This window comes from Toxorhynchites rutilus, chromosome 3 (genome assembly GCF_029784135.1).
Source record: "Toxorhynchites rutilus septentrionalis strain SRP chromosome 3, ASM2978413v1, whole genome shotgun sequence".
In the NCBI taxonomy this organism is placed as follows: domain Eukaryota; kingdom Metazoa; phylum Arthropoda; class Insecta; order Diptera; family Culicidae; genus Toxorhynchites; species Toxorhynchites rutilus.
The window spans coordinates 110,607,761-110,633,256 of NC_073746.1; the positions used below are offsets into that span (position 1 = coordinate 110,607,761).

Sequence of the window (25,496 nt, forward strand, 5' to 3'; positions counted from 1 at the left end):
TAGCGAAAAGAAAGACACAAAAAGTACGCTCTATGGAGACGCCAGTTGCTTGCTGGATGCGTCCAATTGTTATCCCTGCTGTCCCCTAACCAGTGACCCTAACATGAACCGACCGACCGACGATTCCTACCTATCCCCGGACGATTCGGAAGCAGCTGACGCCATGCTTGCGGGCGGCGTGAACGAGGGGGAAGAGCAGGAAGACAGTGATCCAATCGAAAGTAGTAATGTGTGTTGTTCTTGTGGTGTTAGTGTGACGCGTGTAAACGATTATTGTGAGAACGGTAATCTTCAGCAGGATGATGCTACTCAAGCCAACAACACTAATGATACCAATGATGATGATAGTGCTGTCGATCCGCCGGAACTTGAAAGCGTCTCGAATGACTTCGACAGTGGTCAACTGACCAACGGAAATGGGCCGTCCGAAAATGATGATTATGACGTCGGGGGCGACGAGACGGGCCAGCAGCTGTTGTGTGCTAACTGTGAGGCTAATGCACGTGAACATCGATCCTGTGTGATCGATCATCTCAAGTCCGTCGGAAAGTCCTTCAGGTAAAGCAAATGAATTCCCCGAGCAAACTAATAGACGCTAGCAGATAGTTTAACCCCAACTCCAGTTATAAGGAATTCAATTTGCTTTGTTTTGTTGGACCTTTCTCATCCTGGTCGAGTGCCTAAAGTTCGCGACATTTTATGTTTATGTAACGGGTCCCATTTTTTTTTGCGTCATCAGGATGATATGTTAAGTTCATTCTAATTGGAGTTGTTGTCCTAGTTTTATAACCCAACTTTAACGAATCAAGTTCCGCTTCACGCCAACTTGTTTTGTCATGATTTGCGAATGCAAATGTGCATGTTAAACCGGATACACGAGACACATAAAGCAACACGAGAATCATAGCTGCATCATGCCCCGAATCCTGCTCACAGAACAGGTATAGACCATCACACAACACAATTAGATCTCCACACCAAGTGGTACAAAGTTACTATCATTCCCAAATCAAGAAGCACACCTGAAAACCCACTTACAACAGTAGATTGGCTGTTACTGATAAATCCACATAAATGTTATACACGATAGTTTAGATTTCAAAAGCGCTCATAGCTGTTCTCATACATCAAACAAAACATCATTGTAGCTAACCATGTTTCTGAGAAGCTGGATTTGTTGTCCTAAACGCGTCACAATCCGGAAATCAATCTCGATTTCCAACTGGTTCATCCTGGGGCGTACTTTTTGTGTGGGATCTAGAACATACCGAACGCACTAATACTATATATTTATCTTAGTTTCGGTTCATCTTTAGTTATGTACTAATCATGTTCGTTTCGAAATAAAAAACGTAAATAAATCCAGTACTAAAATTTGTAATACCCCAATTTCGCATCCATCCAACAGCCAAGTAATAATTTCATGGTACAATGATAACAGTAATCGTTCGTGTTTTTGTGTGGTATTCCCATTTAGAAATATTCTTGGATCTAGTGACGTACCGACGTACGCACACACACGCACAGACACAGACACACACAATCTGTCCGAGAGAGCACTGCATGGCTTGTGATGGTGTGATTTCGTAATGGCGCATTTGCTTCCGGATCACTGTGACACGGCCATTTTTGTGATCACAACAAGCACACTTAGTTTTTGGCAACTTCGAATATTTCACATGTCATCATTGGTCTATCGGAAATAGACTTTTTACATACGCAATCATCAATCACAGGGCACACATTTCGCATCACAATGAAATCGCGCTATGACGCAAGAAATTAGCGTGAACGAAGAGAATTGAGGGGCTTAGAATGCAAGGGGTGTAAGTGATTTGATTGATTTCTCTTCATCAATTTTTTCTTTAGTTCATAACTCAATTGCAAAAACGTCCCAATTTGAGTTTGCTATAGAATCCGATAGATGAGGTTCTGACCTATCTTCCACATTGTCAAATACAGCTGGGAATATATTTGCTGCTAAGCTGTGACCAAAAGAGAGAGTCGATGTAGAGAAATCGATCAAATCACTTACACCCCTTTCATACTAAGCCCCTCAATTAATTTACAATTCCGTTTTCATTGCCTCAACCCATATCAATGAATACGATCAATGTTAATTGTTCGCTACTATTATTTTAACACATGTAAAATCAACAAACGCACTTAAGATCAGTTCTGCAATATAACATCATCAAAGACACGCAAAATGTGAATCACTCTATTCCTCTTACGGAGAATGGGTTCCGATAAAACGATGGTTCCATTTCATGCCTTCCATTGCCGATCATTAGACCTAGGATTTAAAAAAAGGAGAGTGTGATGAGAGCCGATGAGAACAGCACCAGCTGATCGGGTCCCGAGAGGTAGAAGATGTTCTGTGATGTTATACATTTTCATCCGTACGTACGTGCGATCAGTGTGGTAAACGATCGACATTTTGGGCGACAATCTCATACTGCCCTTGCACGAAAACTACGGCTTAATATGTACTTCGAACGTGACCAAGAATGCATTGCTCGGCTCCAATAATCATATCATAAATGAACACGAACACGACCGTCAGCTGAACGATTAAATGCTCTCTCTTTCTATCGGACGTAAATAGAAGAGCGGCACAAATCTACCATCTTCATTCTCCCATTCGAAGTTATAACTATCCTTCAATTCCGGCCATGTCATTTGTCTACCAATGATGTGAATGCAACCCAGTATTGGACTCCAGTATCTTCGGTCTCAAAATTATAGCGAATCATCGTATCCAGTCCAATACTAGTGTTGTATTCGCTGATATGATTGCTGATCTGTTGGGATGAAGATCACCTGACAAATACCCATACATACCTCATACGCGTGTTTTCACCGCATATAGGTCCTCCATTTCATTCCTTGAATTTTTGGGGAACGGCGAGAAACAGATGACGTCATCCTATGATCACTTGAGAAAGGGTTTCCTCAAATGCGTATCATCAGCTGGATTGCTTGTTTTGCAGTTTTATCGAAACGAAGCGTTTGAGATGGAATGTTGAGGTTTCCATCCTTCAACTATTTCCGAGTATCTCTATCGACATCATGGTTCCGATATTTTACACAACATCAATCTCAATCTCAAACAATCAATCTATTGGGATTGGTACTTTCAAACCATCTAGTGTTTGGCTGAGAGGAACAGAAGCTGGTATAAATAAATAATGATTTATACAAAAATAACTGTTTGTTTTCAGAAGTTCGAGACTGAATCGAGCATCGAGATTTGTCACTACTCAACGAAAGGGTCGCTTTCTTAGGAATTTTAAGAATACGTTCTCAAATTTAAAGAATAGGGGGAAGTGGTCCTAATTCGACCGATGGTCTTGAACCGACCTTCTCTTGGATCTCGGAAATGGCGCTACCCACCGAACTTTTAGCAGTGTCAAATGAAAGGTATGATAGATATGATACCTGAGGATTTTAACGTATGATGACCATTTTCTTGCTTCCTTTATTCCAGCGTTTTGGTGACATTCCGTGTTTTCAATGCTTAAAAAAGGGAAAGATAGATTTTAACCAGTACTGAGAATGAGTTAAATGTTCTTTCAGGCGATGAAACATTACAATACTAAAATATTTCGATTGCTTATGGTCTGCTCTTCAAGACAAGTTATATACAGTAAAACCTGTTTTTCTGCGGTTTTCTATTCTTGATACCCGACCCGATACAGTTTCCATTTCCACCGCACAACGATGGTTTCAACGGTTTCAACGATGGTTTCAATGGTTATTATAAAGTTGGCATCTCGTTGGGAACAAGTCATCGAACAAAACGGCGCATATTTGACTTAAAACAGATGATTGTAACTAATTTTATGAACAAATGAAAATTTAAAAAAAATACCGCAGGACTTTTTTGACAGCCTAATATATTCGGCTTTAACGGGATATCCATCGATTGCTAGGTTGTTCCACAGATCATCTAACGATTTTGCTGCATACTCAAATTGTTTCGCTTCCAGTTTCGGATTCCTTGCTTTGAGTTTTTCATCCAAGTGAGACCCATAATTATCATGCGAAAGTATTAATCCTTCTAACTTCTAGAAAGAATAGTCTTCCGATGTTCAACTCGGTTGAAAGCCATGCGTTCTTGACCATTTGAAACAAAAAATATTGCATCAAGATTCAATTGATTAAAATAATGATTATATAGGGTTTTCCAACTTTTAATTCCGAAAGTAAATTGAAATAAAACACACTTAAAATTCGAATTTCGATGAAACTTTTATTTCAAATTAAAGTTTGGTTTATGCCATTATGTGTGAAATACAACATCATTCAAATGTCCACCTAGGGCTTCCTCGCACACCTTGATCTGGAACAGGTAATGTTCGATGACTTTTCGGCACATATGGGGCGGTATCTCGGTCATAACTTCACGAATGTTGGCTTTCAAATGTTCAAGAGTTTGCGGAGAGTTGGCATAGACACGGTCTTTCGCATAACCCCACAAAAAAAGTCTAGCGGGTTCAAATCGCATGATCTGGATGGCCAATTGGCATCACCAAAACGCGAAATTATGCGTCCCTCAAATTTCGTTCGCAATATGGCCATGTTCGGTCGTGTTGTGTGGCACGTGGCGCCTTCCTGCTGAAACCACATGTCATCCGTATCCATATCTTCAATTTGTGGCAAAAAAATCGGTTAACAAGCGGCCTTAGCGCTCACCATTCACAGTTACCGTCTCGACGTCCTCATTTTCAAAGAAATACGGCTCGATGACTCCACCAGACCATAATGCGCACCAAACAGTGACTTTTGGCGGATGCAATGGCCTCTCAACAATCATGTGTGGTTTTTCTGAGCCCCATATACGGAAATTTTGGGTGTTCACATAGCCACCGAGCTCGAAATGTGCCTCATCGCTGAAGAAAATTTGATGCGAAAATTCAGCATTTTGCTGCTGTTGTTCGTTCACCCAATCGACGTATGCCCGACGCATTCCATGGTCACCACGCTCTAATGTTTGAACCAGTTGGACTTTATATGGATGTAGGTGCAAGTCCAAATGCAAAATTCGCCACAATGATGTGTTTGACAAGCCCAATTGCTGAGCACGCCGTGGAATCGAAACATTCGGGTCATCCTCCACACTGGCAGCAACAGCAGCAATATTTTCGGCCGAACGCACATTACGATGATGCACAGGTTTCACAATATCCGCTACGGATCCAGTTTGTTCGAATTTACGCACTACATTAGCGATTGTGTGCTCTGTAGGCCGTCCATGACGACCAAAATCCGTCCGTAATGCTCGAAAAACATTTGCCGGTTTTTCATCATTTTTATAGTATAATTTAACAAAATTAACACGTTGTGTGATGCTAAAATGATCCATATTGTAAAATGGCAGACATTCAACTAACGATATGACGCTTTGGTTGACAGCTATGTCAAACGGTTGTCAGCGCAGGGCTGTATACTTTCGGAAGCCCGAAATGGAAAACCCTGTATATATAATATCTATGATCCTTTTGAAACGAGGGTTCTCGTCTGGTCCTCCATCCACATTAATTATGATTACTGAAGAACTGTGCCTTCCTGAACAAATTCCAACTTACGTTGGATCACTGTATCCAACTTATTCAGAACGACCAAAGTGCCCTAGCTTCTTTCTGCACCTGTGATAACCGATGGAATAAGCTTATGCTTAGCAGCCAAGAAAAATAATGATCCGATTAACGTAATTTGTGCACGACGCCTTAGTGAATCGGACAAACCATGATCAGAATCGAGGTCATCGAAATGCATTAATTACATGGTTTAGGTGTGTAAATCTGATACAAATGCAAGCATGATGTTTACAATATTTGTAAGAGTTATAAAAGGTCTGAGTACGTGCCAAATAATGATCTTGTGATTGATTGAAAATAAGCAATAGAAGTTTATGAAGTGAAGTTTATAATTCTTCAAAACATATGTAAAAATCTACTATAAAACTACTGTGAATCATTACAAAGACAATTTTATATATGAAACATTCGAGTACCTGATTTGACCCAGATGAGCTGAATTAGAGCATTCAAAAAAGTGGACAAACCATGATCATATTCTCGACTGGACAAACCAAAATCATTTACCCTATATCTTCCGTTTGGGGTTCGTAAAAAAAATCTATCTAAATCTAAAATCTAACATTTATCTTCAGCCATGGAGACTGACCTCGAAGAATTTTTGTAGAATAAACGTAGGATTTAAGGGAGTATTGTAGTGACGTTTTTTTGGGCTCTGTAAAAATAAAACAAAGAGCACTTTTACGATCTATTATATCATTATTTGTTTATCTATCTTCTAACAATAAAACAAAAATTGAACAGAGAAAAAATATTCATAACTATAATTGATACAAGCTGATGAAGTGAGGGGGTTATGCCATGGCGTACACGATTCCAGCCCTTCTGATTATCTATATACAGTAAAACCTGTTTTGTGCGGTTTTTTTGTGCGGTTTTTTTGTGCGATTTCTTTGTGCGGTATATGAAAAAAGCATATTTGACGAAGTTATCTTCCATTTAGTTTTTTTCGATGGTTTCTATGCATTTTAGTGCGAAAAAAGCATATTTGCGTCTCGATTATCCACTTCTGAAACCATTCGCCACTTCCCATCAAATGCTCTAAGTTTTTCTATGTTTTTGCATGACATGCAAACAAAAGGAAATTGAACGGTGAACGGCGTGAATTTGAGTTATTTTCTTGGGGGAAACTTTTTTTATGCGGTCCCTATCTACCTCACGAAAAATGTTTTTGACGTAGGACTACGTCTTTCATTTCTATACCGGGGTGTAAAATCAAAGTTTCGAAAACGAAAGCGTTACGCAGGAAACCGAGATTTTGAGCGTTAATAGCTCCTAAACAACTGAACGAAATGGTATGATAAACACTTCATTCGAAAGATAAAATGTCTACGCGTTCTATACATGTTACTTTTTGATCCAAAACTTGTTTCAATAGTCTTAAAATTGCTTTCAAAACAGGCTATTGAAATCACCAATCGGTATATAAGCGAGCGCCGCTCGGAAATCCACTCAGTTCTAATTGAACAGCGATTGGAGCATGTTGTCGCTGTTGTGGTGAAGCTCTTCGTTTATCATGTAAGCGCGGATGAACGGTATCACCAAAAGCCTGTTTGTGCATGACATGAATGAAAGTGATCCCACAAACGGTTCCCCGGGAAGATCTCGAAGCAGCCGCTACACACACACACACACACACACATACACGCACGGAATTCTTTCCGTTTGGATGCCATTCAGCATCGAGAAAGATCCGGAAAATAATCTGCCAGTTCCTCTGGGAATTTAAAATTACATTCATGTGAAAGAGTTTATTTTGATGTTTTCTATCCATGTAACACTGTGACCAAATATTTTTCAATCAAGTGCTATTATCAGGCGGTTATCGCATTAGCATTAACTACTGGTGGGCTTCCAGTATCGAGGAAAATGTGGAAATATCGAATCGTTACTGAAAATAATCTGCCAGTTCCTCCGGGAATTTAAAATTACATTCATGTGAAAGAGTTTATTTTAATGTTTTCTATCCATGTAACACAGACGGCGCCAGTGGTTGTATGGTTAGCGTAACAGCCTCACAATCCGATCGGCCTGGGTTCAATCCCAGCTGGCGTCGTTGGGATTTTCTGAGGCGAAAAATCTCTGGTTACGTCTTCCTTCGGAGCGGAAGTAAAAGAAGTTGGCCCGGCTCATGAGTTGTTGAGTCTGATAGGTAGGAACAGGTGGAGTCGCCTCCCTGATGTCGGTGATTGGCACTAAAGTGGCGGAAATAGGCCGACGAAAAATAAGCGAAGATAAAAAAAAAAAATCCATGTAACACTGTGACCAAATACATTTGGTTTTGTGATTTTTCAATCAATCGCAATTAACAGGATAGCTTCTGAAGATTATTCTTCCCCATCAGTAGGATATTTCCGTATCCAATATTGTATGCGCCCGCAATCGGTTATTGCTCAGTCGCCGAAAGTTCCGAGCCCAGAGAGTTCATTTCCCTCTAGTTTGCCTTCCAAATTGCCATCGTAAACCACACCTTCTCTCGATTCAATCACGCACAAAAAGCATACTTAAGCGATATTCTGGTGGTGAGATGCATTCATTTTTCCTGAGGACATCGACAAGACAACATCGTTGCTGAGGATGCTGGACGGCGAAGGATCGAGATCTGCCCTGAAACGCAAGCAGTTTGTTTGAAACTGTGAGGGAGCACAGAGAAGCCGATCCTTCAGGAGAAGAGAAGGTGACCATCGAAGCAGCCGCTACACACACACATACACGCACGGAATACTTTCCGTTTGGATGCCATTCAGCATCGAGAAAGATCCGGAAAATAATCTGCCAGTTCCTCTGGGAATTTAAAATTACATTCATGTGAAAGAGTTTATTTGAATGTTTTCTATCCATGTAACACTGTGACCAAATATTTTTCAATCAAGTGCTATTAACAGGTGGTTATCGAATTAGCATTAACCACTGGTGGGCTTCCAGTATCGAGGAAAATGTGGAAATATCTAATCGTTACTGAAAATAATCTGCCAGTTCCTCTGGGAATTTAAAAATACATTCATGTGAAAGAGTTTATTTTAATGTTTTCTATCCATGTAACACTGTGACCAAACACATTTGGTTTTTTGATTTTTCAATCAATCGCAATTAACAGGATAGCTTCTGAAGATTATTCTTCCCCATCAGTAGGATATTTTCATATCCAATATTGGATGCATAAAACCTTGTACCTCCAACGTAACGCTCTCGTTTTAGAAGTCCCCCAAATATTCATTTATTCATTCATTCAGAATGGATTCAGATTCAACTTCAAACAAAGGATCACTGAATCAACGATAGTCCTACATCACTATTGCGGTTATACCATAGATATAACCCACTTTCTGTTTTTTTTTTTTCAAAATATGTACCGAACACGGGTTTTCAAAGCTACTGGTGAAGTTTTGCACGTTTTTTTTATGCGGTCCCTATCCCCCGCACAAAAAAAAGGTTTGCCTGTATAAAAAAATGAAATGTTATCTGTCTGTCTTTCTGTCTTTCTGTCTTTCCGTCTGTCTAATTCTTATGGACTCGAAAACTACTGATTCAATCGACATGAAAATTGGTATGTAGGGGTTTTTGGGGTCGGGGAAGGTTCTTATGATAGTTCGAGACCCCTCCCTACTCTCAAAAATTTGTGTTTCATTTGTATGGCAGCCCCCCATACAAATGAAACACAAAGGGCCTGGCCGGGTAAGGGAGTAAAAAGTGCCCCAAACCAAATCACTAGCTGTATGGCAAATATTGTAAAGGATATTAAATAAGAAATTTTGGTGGTTTATTTGAACTCCTATGTGGTTTGACGTAGGATCTATAGTGAAAAACGTACTTTTTCGTTTATTTCACGCCATCCTTAATAGATCCGAGATAAAAATTTGAAAAAAGTACTGAATGTGCATCTCACCACGGTGTATCAAGAAAAATAATAAAAAAAATATTTCATCAAAAATTTTAGTACTAAAAAAAATATTTAAATTTTGAATTTTTTTTTTTTTTTTGGGATTTAGAGATTCAGTACTACTCTAATTCATATTTAAATGTGCTCTTACGGCTTTTCTAGATTGATAAATATCTTCAAGCTGTTTTTTTTTCAAATATCTTATAATAAAAATAAAATAATAATAAAAAATAATACACAGTACAAAAAAATGTTATAAATTTTCTGGCATTTCGAAATTTTGAAAAAAATATAACTTTGAGACCACAAATCCGATTTGTTTTTTTTATTTTAATCTTTCAATTGAAAACCACGAATACAATAAAATAATCGATTTCAAAAAAAAATAAAAATAATAATGCAGACGATGAAGAAAATTATTTTTGTGTCACACAATGCTCTTTAAAATTCAGGAAAAATTACGCCACATGTAGAAAAAAGACACATACGAACGCATTTAAATAAAAATTTGAGCAGGAGTGGGTCTCAAAGTTATATTTTTTTTTCAAAATTTCGAAATGCCAGAAAATCTATAACATTTTTTTGTACTGTGTGTTTTTTTTTTATTTTTATTATTAGATATTTGAAAAAAAAACAGTTTGAAGATATTTATCAATCTAGAAAAGCCGTAAGAGCACATTTAAATATGAATTAGAGTAGTTCTGAATCTCTAAATCCAAAAAAAAAAATCTGAATTTAAATATTTTTTAGTACTCAAATTTTTGATGAATTTTTTTTTTATACTTTTTCTTGATACACCGTGGTAAGATGTACATTCAGTATTTTTTTCAAACTTTTATCTCGGATCTATTGAGGATGGCGTGAAATAAACGAAAAAGTGCGTTTTTCACTATAGATCCTACGTGAAACCACATAGGGGTTCAAATAAACCACCAAAATTTCTTATTTAATATCCTTTACAATATTTGCCATACAGCTAGTGATTTGGTTTGGGGGCACTTTTTACTCCCTTACCTAACCACTCTTTGGAAATATAAAAAAAAAAATTTTTGATACCGCGCAACACTGAAAAAAATCTCAAAAAAATCACACATATCTAGTAAAGCCGTAGAAACACATTTAAATATGAATTAGAGTAGCACTGAATCTCTAAATCTAAAAAAAAAATTCAAAATTTCAATATTTTTTTTGGTACTAAAATTTTTGATGAAATTTTTTTCTGATAATTTTTCTTGATATACCGTGGTAAGATGCACATTCAGTATTTTTTTCAAATTTTTATCTCGGATCTTTTGAGGATGGCGTGAAATAAACGAAAAAGTACGTTTTTCACTATAGATCCTACGTGAAACCACATAGGGGTTCAAATAAACCACCAAAATTTCTTATTTAATATCCTTTACAATATTTGCCATACAGCTAGTGATTTGGTTGGGGGCACTTTTTACTCCCTTACCCGGCCAGGCCCTTTATGTTTTATTTGAGAATTAATCAAGCAAACAAAACCAAGTTTGGCATGTGGAGGTTTTGGGATGCAATAAATGTTTCTATGGTGGTTAGACACTCCTCCCCCTTCTTTAAGGGGGGCTGCCATACAAATGAAACACAAATTTCTGCATAACTCGAAAACCAATTAGGCAAATGGAGCCAAATTTGGCATCTGAAGGTTTTTGGGGACAAGAAACGTTTCTATGTTGAGTAGACACTCCTTCCTCCTCTCTAAGGGGAGGCTGCCATACAAATGAAACACAAATTTCTGCATAACTCGAGAACTAATCAAGCAAACGAAACCAAATTTGGCATGTAGGGGTTTTAGGGTGCTATAAATATTTCTATGATCGTTAGACACTCCTTTCCCTTTTCTGAATGGGGGCTGCTATACGAATGAAACACAAATTTCTGCATACCTCGAAAACCAATGAAAAATTTGCGGAAATTCAATTCCCATATGTTCTTCAATTTCATAGTGACAAGCGTTGTTAGTACATTTGATGTTCGATCGTTTGGTATATGAACGTGCGCTTAGTAAGAAAACGTGAATGTGATAACGAAAAGTAAATTTTGGGCGGGACGAAGTTTGCCGGGTCAGCTAGTCTGAAATAAAAAATCGAACAGATTCCAAATCAGTAAAGATGCCGCTTTCGCATGAACCTCGGACAAGTCAAAACATCTTTTGTGACAAAATGGCGGCCGTTAGAAAAACAAAATGTGGTTCAGAACGGGTTTTCTCACGATTTCCGTTTTTTTTTTAAATGGTAAACTTTAGAAAAATATCATTTTTTTTAGAGGTTCATGCGATAGAGAGATGCCTGCAGATTGTATCCATATAAATTCGACATGAATCGGTTCAGTAGAACTTGAGATATCGTGTACGCCAGTTTGAAAAAACTAGTTACGAGAAAAAGGCTTTTGAAGTTCATTGTTATGTCCGTTCCAGGTTAGATACCGCATCTCTAAAATGGCTCTAACTCGGTAAATAATAGGATTTTCGATAAATCATTTCTAGGGTATATTCTTGAATGCCTAAACTACAGAAATATGAAGGAAACAAATTTGGATCTTCTTCCAAATTTCTAGACTAGAATACTGCCTTAAAACTCACCTCTCAGGACCTCATTGTTGTTTCGTAGAAAAAGGAGGCTTTAAGGAAGAATCCTGTCTGAAGGGTCGAAAAAAAAATTTTTTTTTCGAATAATAAATTCTGTTCTGAAGCAACGGGGTGCCACAGAACGGATTTCAATAAATATTTTGAAACTTTAAGTCAATACCTAAAGCGTTACATAGGGGTTTCGAAAAATTGTTAAGATGGCGGCCATTTTTGTTAAAAAAGAGTTATTTTTCATGAAAAATCGCTGCTCATGAGTTTAAAAAAATCGAAAAATGAGACATCAAAAAACGACTCTGTAACGTTTTAGATAATTAATTTGTACATGCTGATAAAAAATTTCAGCCAAATCAGTCGAGAAGATCTTGAGATATCGATACCGCCAGCTGGAAAAAACATGATTTTGAGAAAAACGCGTTGAAAGATTCGTACAGCAAAACTATATCCCTTGAGTTGACTTCATACTTTTGGCTGTAACTTTTCAAATATCGAAAATCCTTTCAGGACAACATTTTTGAGGACATAAGCTTCCCAAAATTGCAAAAAAAAATCGATCGAGCATGTGGAAGGAAGGAAGGTATTGAATTAGAGAGACTTTAAACTCTGAGAGTTCATTCGTCTCTTAGGGAGCATGTGGGAAAATATTTATCCATATGAGCTCGCCGCAGTTTGTTGATTCTGTGATTCAAAATTAAATACTGTCTGTAATAAATAAGAGACTAGCTACATTGTATTTATTTCTTTATTTGAATCACTTTTAACATGACTACCATAAACTTCGTCTTTCAATTTCGTAAATTGGAACCGCTAATCATTCGTTCGACAGATTTTCCGTAACACAAACTAAGTCACCCATCATTGCACTTCTCCTCTATACAGTTGGCTAACCCACTGCCCACCATTTGGCATCTATCCGCTCTGTCGGTATCCCAACAGCATTCATATCGACTTCACCGCTAATAACAGTAGCAATAGATCTAATTGGCATTCCTCTCGAAATTGCTATCACGAAATGGACCATTTAATGTTGAGGTTAGAGTAATTTCTTTCCGCCTGTTAGTTATCTTTCTCAACGATTTTTGCTCGAACCATTAGCACACATGTACATCACATCACAGGAAAATCATCTGCTTGAACCGTATAGCCTATCCATTGCCACTCATCAGAAATCATTACTGTTGTTCCTTTTCTGAAATCCTTTCCGCTAACACACAGTTTTTCGCTGAATTTCTGAAAACTTTTGACTGTTTCCTCGTTCGACACCTTAATAGCTGACATTTGACCTCATTAAATATTCAAAATTTTCTATTCCTCTTCGCATAACTATCCTCAACGAATCGCAGGAGCGGTTTGTTGAACTTCTGCGCCGTTGCCTTGGCCCTCAACGATCAGGGCTACCGGGCGGTAGGAATACGCATTGATTCCGGTGATCTCGCGTACCTGAGCTGTCTGGCGCGGGAAACTTTCGAGCGCATCGCCGAACGCTTCAAGTTGACCTGGTTCAGCAAGCTGACCATCGTTGCGTCGAATGACATCAACGAGGAGACGATTTTGAGCCTCAACGAGCAGGGGCACAAGATCGATTGCTTCGGTATTGGAACACACTTGGGTGAGGTTAAGGCTAGTTTTTTTTTTCTCCGCTACTCTCATCAACCACAACTACCCTTTTCACCAGTGACTTGCCAGCGACAACCAGCCCTCGGTTGTGTCTACAAGATGGTCGAGATCAACAGCCAACCCCGGATCAAACTCAGCCAGGATGTGGCCAAGGTAACGATGCCGGGCAACAAGAATGTTTTCCGACTGTACGGCGCCGATGGGCACGCCCTGATTGATCTGCTTCAAAGAGTTGACGAAAGTCCACCTGAGGTAGGCCAAAAGGTGCTCTGCCGCCATCCATTCCAGGAATCGAAGCGAGCCTATGTCATACCCACATACGTCGAGGCACTGTACAAGGTGTACTGGGCCGATGGACGCGTGACACAGGCCATGCCTTCGCTGGACGAAGTACGCGATCGGGTGCAGAACTCATTGAAGACCCTCCGGCAAGACCACAAGCGCACGCTGAATCCTACCCCATACAAGGTGATGTATAGTACAGGACACTTGTTCATCGATTACAAATAATTTGTCGTTTTTTATTCCAATTACAGGTCGCAGTGAGTGATAACCTGTACAACTTCATACACGACCTCTGGTTACAGAACGCTCCTATCGGCGAACTGGCATGATGAAGTGGTTAATCCACCCCGTTCCACACGTAACGTTCACCTTATGTGGATAATTTGTTATCCAACGCAATATAAATGCGTTTTGTTTGTGAAACTCCTTGGTACTCCCGAATTGTTCTGCGAATAGCGCGGAAAGTGGAGTTAAAATTTGCAATTTGTTGAGAAAAAAAGTTAGTTATTCCGATGGTAAACCAATTGTTCAACAACTAAGTATATTATCGCCGTACAAGAAAATGTTTTGACGGATATTTTAGAACAACGTGTGGCGTGTGTTTTTCGAAGCGTACAGAATTCTTTGTTGTGAGGAACTTAAGAATGAAGCGAAAGCGATTCTCAACACAATTTAGATCATTCCGATACCGAAAACTGTAACTTATTTCAGCAAAACACTGACGGAAGAAATAGCCAACACAAAGTACAACCAGTTTGAAACCGTAGCTTTTGTTAGACGCCTAAACTTCCATCACCTTTATATGTTAATTTTTACTCCTCCAAAAATAATAAAATCAAGTCGCGGGAATTGCACAAACCAAATAAACACGCGAAGAAGTATAACAAACTGTGCCTTAAAATGGGTCACCGGATAAACAGAACAATTTTGATGATTTAAATAATTTTGAACTCGAGTATTTAGAAAAAGTAGCATTTGACGCCGAGAATAAATCTCATCCAATGAATTTCCAAGTTGAGTTTTCTGCATACTTACTTTTGTTTTAAAAAAAGTCTAAGTACGTCAAAATTAATATTTTCACAAAATGGTTTAATTGATTTTTTAAATGTTTTGTTCCAGTGAACGTCACAATTGAACAATATTTATTGAACATTCATAAGAGTATATATCGGAAATAGCATACAATATTTACTATCACGGAAGTAAACAAAAATAGAACACCTTAACTAGAACTTTCAAACCGATTAACGGAAATCTGGTCGATTTAAAACAAAAACAAAAACCTAACTCTTATAACTGTCGTAGCCAAACCTGGAATCTGGACGAGCTATTAGAGCTGCAGAAAATATATGTAAGAAAACATTCACATTTTTCTTCAAAGTCCGATGATAATATTACAATCGTTCCTTCGTACGTATAGCCCTGTCTACTTCTCATATTCTTAGTTTTTTAACCATCGAATATGTTCCTCAGGAATGCAGCCGGACTGAACGGTGACTTATACGCCGGTGACCTTCCGGAAATCTATTTAGTTGTAACGGCAAAATAACAGGAAAATGGTCTCGCTCGCTCGATCGATCGCCTAAACACTATGCTCTTCTCCCCCAATCCCATTTCTTTGCTGCCACCGGACTGAACGATGCTATATACTTGCTATACTTGCACTATACTCTAATACTGTCTGTAATAAATAATAGATTAGCTACATTGTATTTATTTCATTATTTGAATCACTTTTAACATGGCTACCATAAACTTCATCTTTCAATTTCGTAAATTGGAACCGCTAAATCATTCGTCTAACCGATTGTCCGTAACATAAACTAAGTCACCCATCATTGCACTTCTCCTCTATACAGTTGGCTAACCCACGATCGAAAATTCTCGCTCACTCGATCGATCGCCAAAGCACTATGCTCTTCTCCCCCAATCCCATTTCTTTCATGCAGCCGGATTGAACGACGCCCGCTTGGAAATTTCAGTACCATTTTTTTTCTGCAGCCGGACTGAACGTGACCTTCCGAAACTCCATTTAGTTGTAATTGCAAAGTGACAGGAAAATGGTCTCGCTCGCTCGATCGATCGCCAAAGCACTATGCTCCTCTCCCCCAATCCCATTTCTTTCCTGATCGCCTTTTCTCTCCCAATCGCATTTCTTAGCTGCCAACGGACTGAACGATGGCTTATCAGCCGGTGCCCGCTCGAAAATCATCGCTCACTCGATCGATCGCCAAAGCACTATACTCTAATACTGTCTGTAATAAATAATAGATTAGCTATTGGGCTGTTTCAAAAGTTTATGATTTGCTCAGCATCTACTATCCTACACGCGAATGATATGTCCACCCATACCTATCATCGCTCACGCACCGTGTTACAGTCGAATACGACCCATCCACATGCCTATCTTATGTCTAGCATAAGGCATCTCAAGTGTTGAGAAAGTTCGTGCACCTCGAGGAAGGTTCTTTTGAAACAAATCAATAGAAGCCATCCTATGCGCGATCAGTGTGACTACCCGCACATATCATCGCTCACGCACCACGTTGCAGTCGAATGTGACCCATCCACATGCCTATCTTATGTCTAGCATAAGGCATCTCAAGTGTTGAGAAAGTTCGTGCACCTCGAGGAAGGTTCTTTTGAAACAAATCAATAGAAGCCATCCTATGCGCGATCAGTGTGACTACCCGCACATATCATCGCTCACGCACCACGTTGCAGTCGAATGTGACCCATCCACATGCCTATCTTATGTCTAGCATAAGGCATCTCAAGTGTTGAGAAAGTTCGTGCACCTCGAGGAAGGTTCTTTTGAAACAAATCAATAGAAGCCATCCTATGCGCGATCAGTGTGACTACCCGCACATATCATCGCTCACGCACCACGTTGCATTCGAATGTGACCCATCCACATGCCTTCAGGCATCCGAAAAATTTTTAATAAAAAAAAGAGAAGTCACCACATGCAGCACTAAGCTGCAGTAGGACTTCTCTTCTAACCACAACAACCGTACACGTACCCCATCCACATGCCTATCTCCGACACTCGGCATGGACCTTCAAGCGCCCGAAAATGTTTAAATAAAAAAAAGAGCCCCACATGCAGCACTAAGCTACAGTAGGACTTCTCTTTTAAACACAACAACCGTACACGTACAAGGCCAACCTCCAAGCATGGGTAGTCTGAGAGGATCGAAATGTACACCTCTCTGCAACTCGCAACTCCCAGTCTGTAAACCTATCGTTTGTAGGAGGTCTCAGGTGACCAGATGCCACGCAACACGGTGGACACGCAAACGCGCACCACCTCTACGTGCTGGGCTCATCCCTTTTCGCTCGCAGCTACTCAGGGAATCCAGTCACACATCATTTGAGGCCTATAAGAACTATCTCATGTATGGAGAAGATGGAACACACAAAGACTTTCATCTTGGGACGTGTGTTCATCAAGCCGTGCGCCGGGGCCTTCGCACGTTTGACTATCTTCAATGTTTTTCCACCACTGAAGGCCGAAAAACACCATTACGCATATGCGCTACCTAAGCAGCGCATATAGTTAAATTGGTAAATATAGGCACTCAAAAATGTGTACATCGCACAATGATTGTACGATGTGCAATATGCGTTCAACTTGTCGGTGTTCATGTGTCCTGCAGTTCACATTCTGACGCGCAATTTGCTGCGGTCTTCATCGATCCACGAGCCGAGTGTAGTCACACATCATTTGAGGCCTATAAGAACTATCTCATGTATGGAGAAGATGGAACACACAAAAACTTTCATCTTGGGACGTGTATTCATCAAGCCGTGCGCCGGGGCCTTCGCACGTTTGACTATCTTCAATGTTTTTCCACCACTGAAGGCCGAAAAACACCATTACGCATATGCGCTACCTAAGCAGCGCATATAGTTAAATTGGTATATATAGGCACTCAAAAATGTGTACATCGCACAATGATTGTACGATGTGCAATATGCGTTCAACTTGTCGGTGTTCATGTGTCCTGCAGTTCACATTCTGAAATTGAAACACGGGTTGAAATTTGAAACACACACTTGGAGAGTACGTTCGCATGTAAACATACGATGTACAGGCCACTCCTGGGTTCTTAGAACCCATCGCACTTGCAGAATGAACATCACGCCGGATTTCATCACTTGGGACGTATTTTTGTCATCATTCGTCCAAAGACCGTGTGATCGGCTTAACCTTTAGCTCACTAGTATGGGGACTCGCCAGGGGGCATCTGTACGTTCATATGCGCACATGCGAAGTACGAGACACCGCACCTAGTCCAACAGATGAGAGGATGGCGTTCATTGTGAGACCTTCTATAACGCCGGGTCTAGTAGTTTCGAGCCGCGCACACACTGCAAGGTATGGCCCCTACAATAGAATGAAAGTTCGAAGGCCCCGGCCCTTCATCCAAGTAGTAATACCTTTAGTGCAGTAAGGGAGTGTAAATCCTTTTATCGATCTGAAGACCGAGATGAAAGGGTTTGTTGTATGAATTGAAACATAACGGACTCGCCAGGAGAGCATATTAAATGTACGTTCGTACAACACCACACACACAGATGGGGGTACGAGTACGGCGCAACTCCTTGTCCTCGCAAAACAACCACTGGGTAACGCATGTTTATTTTTGTTCAGCAAGACCCCAATGCGTTCAGTCTCCTCCAAATCAGATCACCATGGGGATACGATAATGATCCTTCCGCAGGTTCACCTACGGAAACCTTGTTACGACTTTTACTTCCTCTAAATAACCAGGCTCGGTCAACTTCAGCGTGTCAAATGCAGCCCTCGAGGAGCCAGCAAATTACTCGCCTCCAAAGGCCTCACCTAATAATTCATCGGTAGTAGCGACGGGCGGTGTGTACAAAGGGCAGGGACGTAATCAACGCTGGCTAGTGACCAGCACTTACTGGGAATTCCAAGTTCATATGGACCGTTTCAGTCCATAATCCCGACTACGTGGGCATTTCAGTGATTTCCCGTTCCTCTCGGAATAGGGTACACGCTGCTGCCCACATTGTAGCGCGCGTGCAGTCCAGAACATCTTAGGGCATCACGGACCTGTTATCGCTCAATCTCACCTTGCTTAACACAAGTTGTTCCATTAAGCAGAAGTCAACCTCGATGAGTTGACGTGTCATCAGGTCATACTACACTGCGCCAGCGAGCGCGCGCGGAAGCCGACCCGAAAGCCAACCCCACACGCACACATCACAACCGGACGACAGCTTCTACGTCTGACTGCTGATAGCGTTCTAGTTAATTTGATTGAGTCACGTTCGTTATCGGAATTAACCAGACAAATCAATCCACGAACTAAGAACGGCCATGCACCACTACCCTTAGTTTTGAGAAAGAGCTATTAATCTGTCTTACCTCAATAAGTTCGGACCTGGTAAGTTTTCCCGTGTTGAGTCAAATTAAGCCGCAGGCTCCACTCCTGGTGGTGCCCTTCCGTCAATTGCTTTAAGTTTCAACTTTGCAACCATACTTCCCCCGGAACCTGATTTTGGTTTCCCGGAAGCCACTGAGAGCACCATACAGTAGCGTCTCCCAATTGCTAATTGGCATAGTTTACGGTTAGAACTAGGGCGGTATATAATCGCCTTCGATCCTCTAACTTTCGTTCTTGATTAATGAAAGCATCCATGGCAAATGCTTTCGCTTTAGTTAGTCTTACGACGGTCTACGAATTTCACCTCTCGCGCCGTAGTACTAATGCCCCCAACTACTTCTGTTAATCATTACCTCCGGATCCGGTTACAAACCAATGAATATTAGGACCGAGGTGTGTGTGTATATCTTGTTTATTAGGCTTTAACATTTGTTCTACAGTAACTAGCTGCTCTGTCATTCGCCTAAGTTTATCTCTTTTACATTATTCCCTATATTCCCTATACTCCTGTTCACCATCACTTCGAGCGGGCGTTTTTTGCTCTGTTCACTCTTTTTCATTTTTTGAGTATTCGTGATATGGTGGGCCTATCTCTAGTCCCTAACTTAGATCATATTAGTCAAAGTACAGTCTCTTATGAAATCACACGTTCTTTTTATGTTCTCAGTGCTATTTTTCAGAATTATTTGGATGTCGTCTCCTAGTCCATGTTTCCGTCTTTCAGTGTCGTACTTTCTACACTCCACAAGGATATGTTCTACTGTTAAAGCTGTTCCACAAGTTTCGCACGTGGGTCCATCTTGGTGTCTCTGGCTCATGATTGAGCTGTGCGTCATCCAGGTGTGGCCTATCCTGAGCCTAGTAAGCAACTTCTGGTCCCTAGGGTTGTCTGCTTCGGTCCATTTTTCTACGCTGCCTTTAATTTTCCTGAGTTTCTGTTCTCTGCAGTGGAACCAGGTTTTGTTCCATTCGTCCTTTATTGCTTCTTTGATCCACCTGATGGCATCTTCCTTAGGTATGGTTCTGTCTTCAAGTGGCTTGGATCGACCTTCGTTGGCTAAAAAGTCCGCTTTCTCGTTGCCTTCAATCCCAGTATGGGCGGGAATCCATGTAAACATTATACCTTTTTCCCAAGCTGTTGCTTTGGCCTGCTTCAGCCATGGGTGGTCGCAGTTTCCGCTTTCTAGCCCAGCCAGACAGCTTGCCGAGTCCGTGAATATTATTGAACCTTCTCTGGCAGCCTGGGTTGCCTTATGGAAAGCATATGCCTCAGCGGAGAATATGCTACACTGTTTTGGTAGTCTACCGTTTATGCACACGTTTGTGTTGGGGATCGTTATACCATACCCCACATCATTTTTTGTTTTCGAACCATCAGTGTATATTAGGCTTCTTCCTGGGTAATTGTATGTGTACATTCTGAAATTCGTTTTTGCGACGTTATTTGGGCATCCTGCCTTAGTATTGGCTTTTATTGTCCAATCAATAATTGGACATTGGTGTACCCATGTTCTTTGTTTGGTTGGTACACTTGTTACGGTTTGAGGTAGATCTTGATTTGTAAGCTGTTTAAAGCTGAAGTTTGCTCTTTCCAATAGAGGGAGGGTTTCCCATTGGTCTGATGTAAGCCTGTCTTTCAGTTGATATGCTTTTGTACAAATGTTTCTAGTGATTTGGTATTTGAGAGGGAGCTCTCCACATTCGGCATAAATTGATAGTACTGGGCTGGTGCAAAAAGCACCTGATGCTATTCTGATTCCTTCGTTGTATACAGATTCTAGAGCTTTAGTAGCTTTATCGCCTGCTCTTGAGTACAGCTCAGCTCCATGTAATATTTTGGCTAATATTGTAGCGTTTACTACCTTTATTAGGGTATGTCTGTTGCTAGGTTTGAACCTTCCTGCTATTATTTTCATTACTCTTATATAACCTTGTGTTGTTCTCTTAACGTCTTCGAAGTGTTGTCTGAAGGTTAATTTTGAATCTATTGTTACTCCCAGTACTTTCATTTTTCTATCTTGGGGGATTATGCATTCTCCCAGATGGAGCGAGGGGCCTTTCTATGGTGTCGTCTTCTGCATATATGTACTAGTTTTGATTTCTGGGGATTAATCTTGAATCCCCTTTCATCGGCCCAACATTGTATGTGGTTGATCGCTCTTTGAGTTTTCCTTCTATTCCAGCCTGGCGTTTCACCGTAGTTAATAAGTGTAATGTCATCTGCGTATACCACCAGAGACACGTTATTTGGTACCCTTTCGAAGAGGGACTCCATAGCTATTAAAAATAACGTTGTTGACATGACTGAACCTTGCGGTATGCCGTTTTGTAGGGTTCTAGATGAGCTCAATGCTCCTTTGCAAAACACTTTAATTTTCCTATCGGTCAGGAAGTCTTTAACGAAGCTCAGAATGCGACCGTCAAAACCCCATACTTTCATTTGCTTTAAGATTGGTAGTCTCCACGTCCTATCAAAAGCTTTGGACAGGTCCAGCGAGACCATGTCTAGGTGGGCATTTTGCCTTGTGGCTGTATTAATTATACTCTCGACGTGTGCTAGGTAGGTGGTTGTACTTTTGCCTCTTCTAAAAGCATGTTGTCTTTCGTCTAACAGGTTTCTGTACTCTAGCTCATCAATGAGTCTTCTGTTGACCATTCTTTCTAATGTTTTTCCCACACAACTAAGGAGGGTTATAGGTCTATATCCATCTGGGTTCATGGTGTTGCTACCTACTTTGGGAATGGGTATGATAATACCTTCTTTCCATTTTCTTGGTATTTTGCCGGTATGCCATACTTCGTTAAGTGTTTTTAGTAGTATAGCTTTACCCTTAATTGGAAGATTTTGTAGTAGTGGATAGGTTATATTATCTTCACCTGGAGATTTTCCTGTGGCACTGTTCAGTGCCCATAGGAGTTCTTTCATGTCGAAGCTTCTGTTGTAAATTTCATTATTTTCACTTATTTTTATATCCACTGTTTTCTCCTCGTTCTCTTTTAAGTTTCTGAAGGAGGTCTCGTAGACCTCATCTGACGATACTTTAGTGAAGTGCTTGGCAAGTTCTTCTGTTATGATGTTATTGTCATCTGTTATTTTTTGGTCAATATTCATTATTACTCTCTCACATTTGTATTCTCCTTTACATGCTCTAACTTTAGCCCACATGCTGGAGCTGCTTGTGTTTGGGGAGATCCCTGCTAGGTATTCCTCCCAGCTCTTTTTTCTTGCCGCCTTTATTATGGTTCTTGCTTTTGCTCTCTCTATTCTGAACTTTTTCGCGTTTTCCTGGTATTCAGGTGAGGAAGGGTTGGAGTTCTTCAACTTCCTGAGTGCCTTTTTACGGCTTTTTATGGCTTGGTGTACTTCGCTGGTCCACCATGGGACCTCTCTCTTTGGCTTGTAGCTAGTTGTTTTCCTCATGCTTTTGCTAGCCGCAGTTGTTATGATATCTGTTAGTCCCATGGGGTCTATACTTTCTATACCTGTTAAGGCACGTTCGATTTCACTCTCATATTTGTTCCAGTTAGCTGCTTCTGTTACCCATCTTTTCCTTCTTGTGGGAAGTACTATTGTTTGGCCATGTTTTTGTAGTAAAATAGGGAAGTGGTCGCTTCCTCTTGTGTCTTCGTCAGTTCTCCATAAATAGCTGTTGGGCAAATTATGCGAGGCTATCTTCAGGTCTATTGCCGATGGTTTACCAGAGGTTGGGTGCATCCTAGTCGGATTACCTTCGTTTAGTATTTTCCATCGATGTTTATCTGTCTCCTCAAGGAGGAGATTGCCTCTTGTATCGTTTTTGTATGATCCCCAATTTTCGTTGTGGGCATTGAAATCGCCCACTAGTATGTAAGGTTATGGGAGTTGTCTCGCAATGTGTGTTATTTCTGCAATTATGGCCCTTTCATATTCGATGTTTGTATAGTGTGGCGATATGTATATGTTTGCGATCGTAAGTTTTAGTGGGAGGTGTATAGTTACTGCTACGACTTGCACCTTGTCGATCCCACTTACATCTATCCACTTATGAGGTGCGTCGTGGAGTACTCCCAATGCAACCCCGTTTTTGTTTGGGTGACTGTGATCATTATATATTTTCCAGTCATATTGACCACCTAGTACATTTTGCGGTATTTTGGGTACCATTGTTTCTTGAAGTGCAATGATGGATGGATAGTGTTCGTTTACTAGTAGCTGTAGCTCGTGTAGTCTGCCTCGGAAGCCAAAGATGTTCCATTGTAGTATTAGTGTTTCGTTTGTGAATTTGTGATAGCTCATTATGGAATATTAAAAGTTTCACTATAGCTCCGTTGTGTCACTTTGTGACATTTCGGAATCGGAAAAGTTTCCGCTTTTCTTGTTTTTCCTTGACGGAGGCGAGGAGTCAGAGGATCTTTTCTCTTTCCGCTTTTTTTGTTTTTTGTTCGCTTTGTTATTAGGTTCGCTCGTTCTCATGCCCTCAGGAGCGCTATGGCTGGTTGAAGGTTTTATCAGATCGGCTTCGTTTTGAACAATTTTGTTTATCATGTTGTTCTTCTGCATCTCTGTAATGATTGATTTCAATTCTTCTATCTGTTGCTTCAGTTCTTGGATCTAGGCCTTAAGAGCGTTATTCTCGTTTATGACCTCATTGTTTACCACCAATCTTTGATGAACTTGGCTTTTGGCTACATCAGCGTAACTTTTTGTTTGTCTTTGTGTGTTTACGTACGTTCTTTTTGCTTCCCCATATGGTATGTTTCTTAATACTTTAATTTTTAGTATATCGTTCTCTCGTTTGTAAAATGGGCAGTTGCTGTCGCCAGGCCCATGATTCCCTTTGCAATTGATGCAATATGGTGGTTCTTCACAAGATGCGTTGATATGGTCTTTCGAGCATTTTTTGCACCTTGCTTCTTCTCTTTGGCATTTCTTCTGTGTATGCCCATATTTGTAGCATTTAAAACATTGCATTGGTTTCGGGAAATAGTGTCTAGTTTTAAGTCTTAGTAGACCACATTTCAGATGCTCCGGAGGCTCTGATCTATTGATCGTAATGATAAGAAGAGGCGTGTTAACCGTTTCTCTCTTTTCGTTTTTCCTAGTGATTCTGTGTACGTTTAGCACACCTTGGTCTGCTAGTTCAACTTGTATCTCTTTCGTTTCCATTTCCATCATTTCTTCGCTGTAGACCACACATTTTGAAATGTTCAGGTTCTTGTGGTATTCTACTTTTATCTTTTCTCCGTTTACTAAGCTTTTAAGCATTAGTAGCTTTTCCGCGTTTCTGTTGTTCTCTAGAACAATCAAAAAGCTTGTGTCACTTTTTATGTACTTTATTTCTAATATGTCTTTCGTTAGTTTGGATAGCGTTTTTGATATCAAGAAGGGGTTTCTTGTTATCTTTCCATCGGTTTTTTCTGCCGTAAGGCTGAGGTAAGTTTTACCTCCTACTCCGCTCATCGTCGATACAGTTTTTTGTTTTGGTTGGTTTTGTTTATTGTTCTCCATGTGATTCCCACGAGTCGCTAGGGAAAGGTGGGGTCCTCCGCGTCAGTGCCCTGCTGTAACACGGTAAGGGCTGCATACTGTGGGGTGCGCCCCGATTGGTTTGCCTAATAATTGCACAAGTTCCGCAAGGTCCCTGCATTTTGCATGTATTAGCTCTAGATTTTCCACAGTTATCCAAGTAACTAGTTGTATGATCTTGTAAATTATAGTTGTTATACTGAGCCTTATGCGGTTTCACATTAAATCTGTTTGTACTTAGACATGCATGGCTTAACCTTTGAGACAAGCGTATATTACTGGTAGGATCAATCAGAATTCACTATCACTATCTACTGATGGATGCGCGGCACGCCGGCCCGCAAACAATTCGATAGGGGTATATATTAACTTCGCACAACATCACCACAACGTTCATCCTCGGTAAATTGTTCCTCGTTCGCATACACGATAGCCATACACTAGCCAAAAGATTCCCATACACAATTACTGGCACGCATAAAAGCGTGAGAGGGGGTATTGTGCACATGTCCACGCTCGCTTATCACGAGGTAGCTGCACCACATTGATGTAAACGACCCAACACACACAGACGAGCGAGCGA

General features: G+C 40.4%; 1 protein-coding gene and 1 pseudogene across 4 annotated transcripts in view; one reads left to right on the forward strand and one right to left on the reverse strand.

Moving 5' to 3' along the window:
• LOC129775209 (nicotinate phosphoribosyltransferase) overlaps positions 1 to 15,352 on the forward strand; it is a 62,457-nt gene extending 47,105 nt beyond the window's left edge. The window contains exons 8-11 of one of the 4 annotated variants that reach the window (XM_055779606.1): positions 296 to 558; positions 13,432 to 13,697; positions 13,764 to 14,173; positions 14,242 to 15,352. In XM_055779606.1, coding sequence (XP_055635581.1) covers positions 296 to 558; positions 13,432 to 13,697; positions 13,764 to 14,173; positions 14,242 to 14,319 — 1,017 coding nt within the window. In that variant the 3' untranslated portion in view covers positions 14,320 to 15,352. Of the gene's footprint in view, positions 1 to 3; positions 559 to 13,431; positions 13,698 to 13,763; positions 14,174 to 14,241 lie in introns of all 4 variants that reach the window. The other 3 variants (XM_055779605.1, XM_055779607.1, XM_055779608.1) reach the window with 3 other exon arrangements.
• A 2,213-nt stretch (positions 15,353 to 17,565) lies between these two features.
• Positions 17,566 to 17,718, reverse strand: LOC129780879 (5.8S ribosomal RNA; annotated as a pseudogene).
• Between the last annotated feature and the right edge of the window lie 7,778 nt (positions 17,719 to 25,496).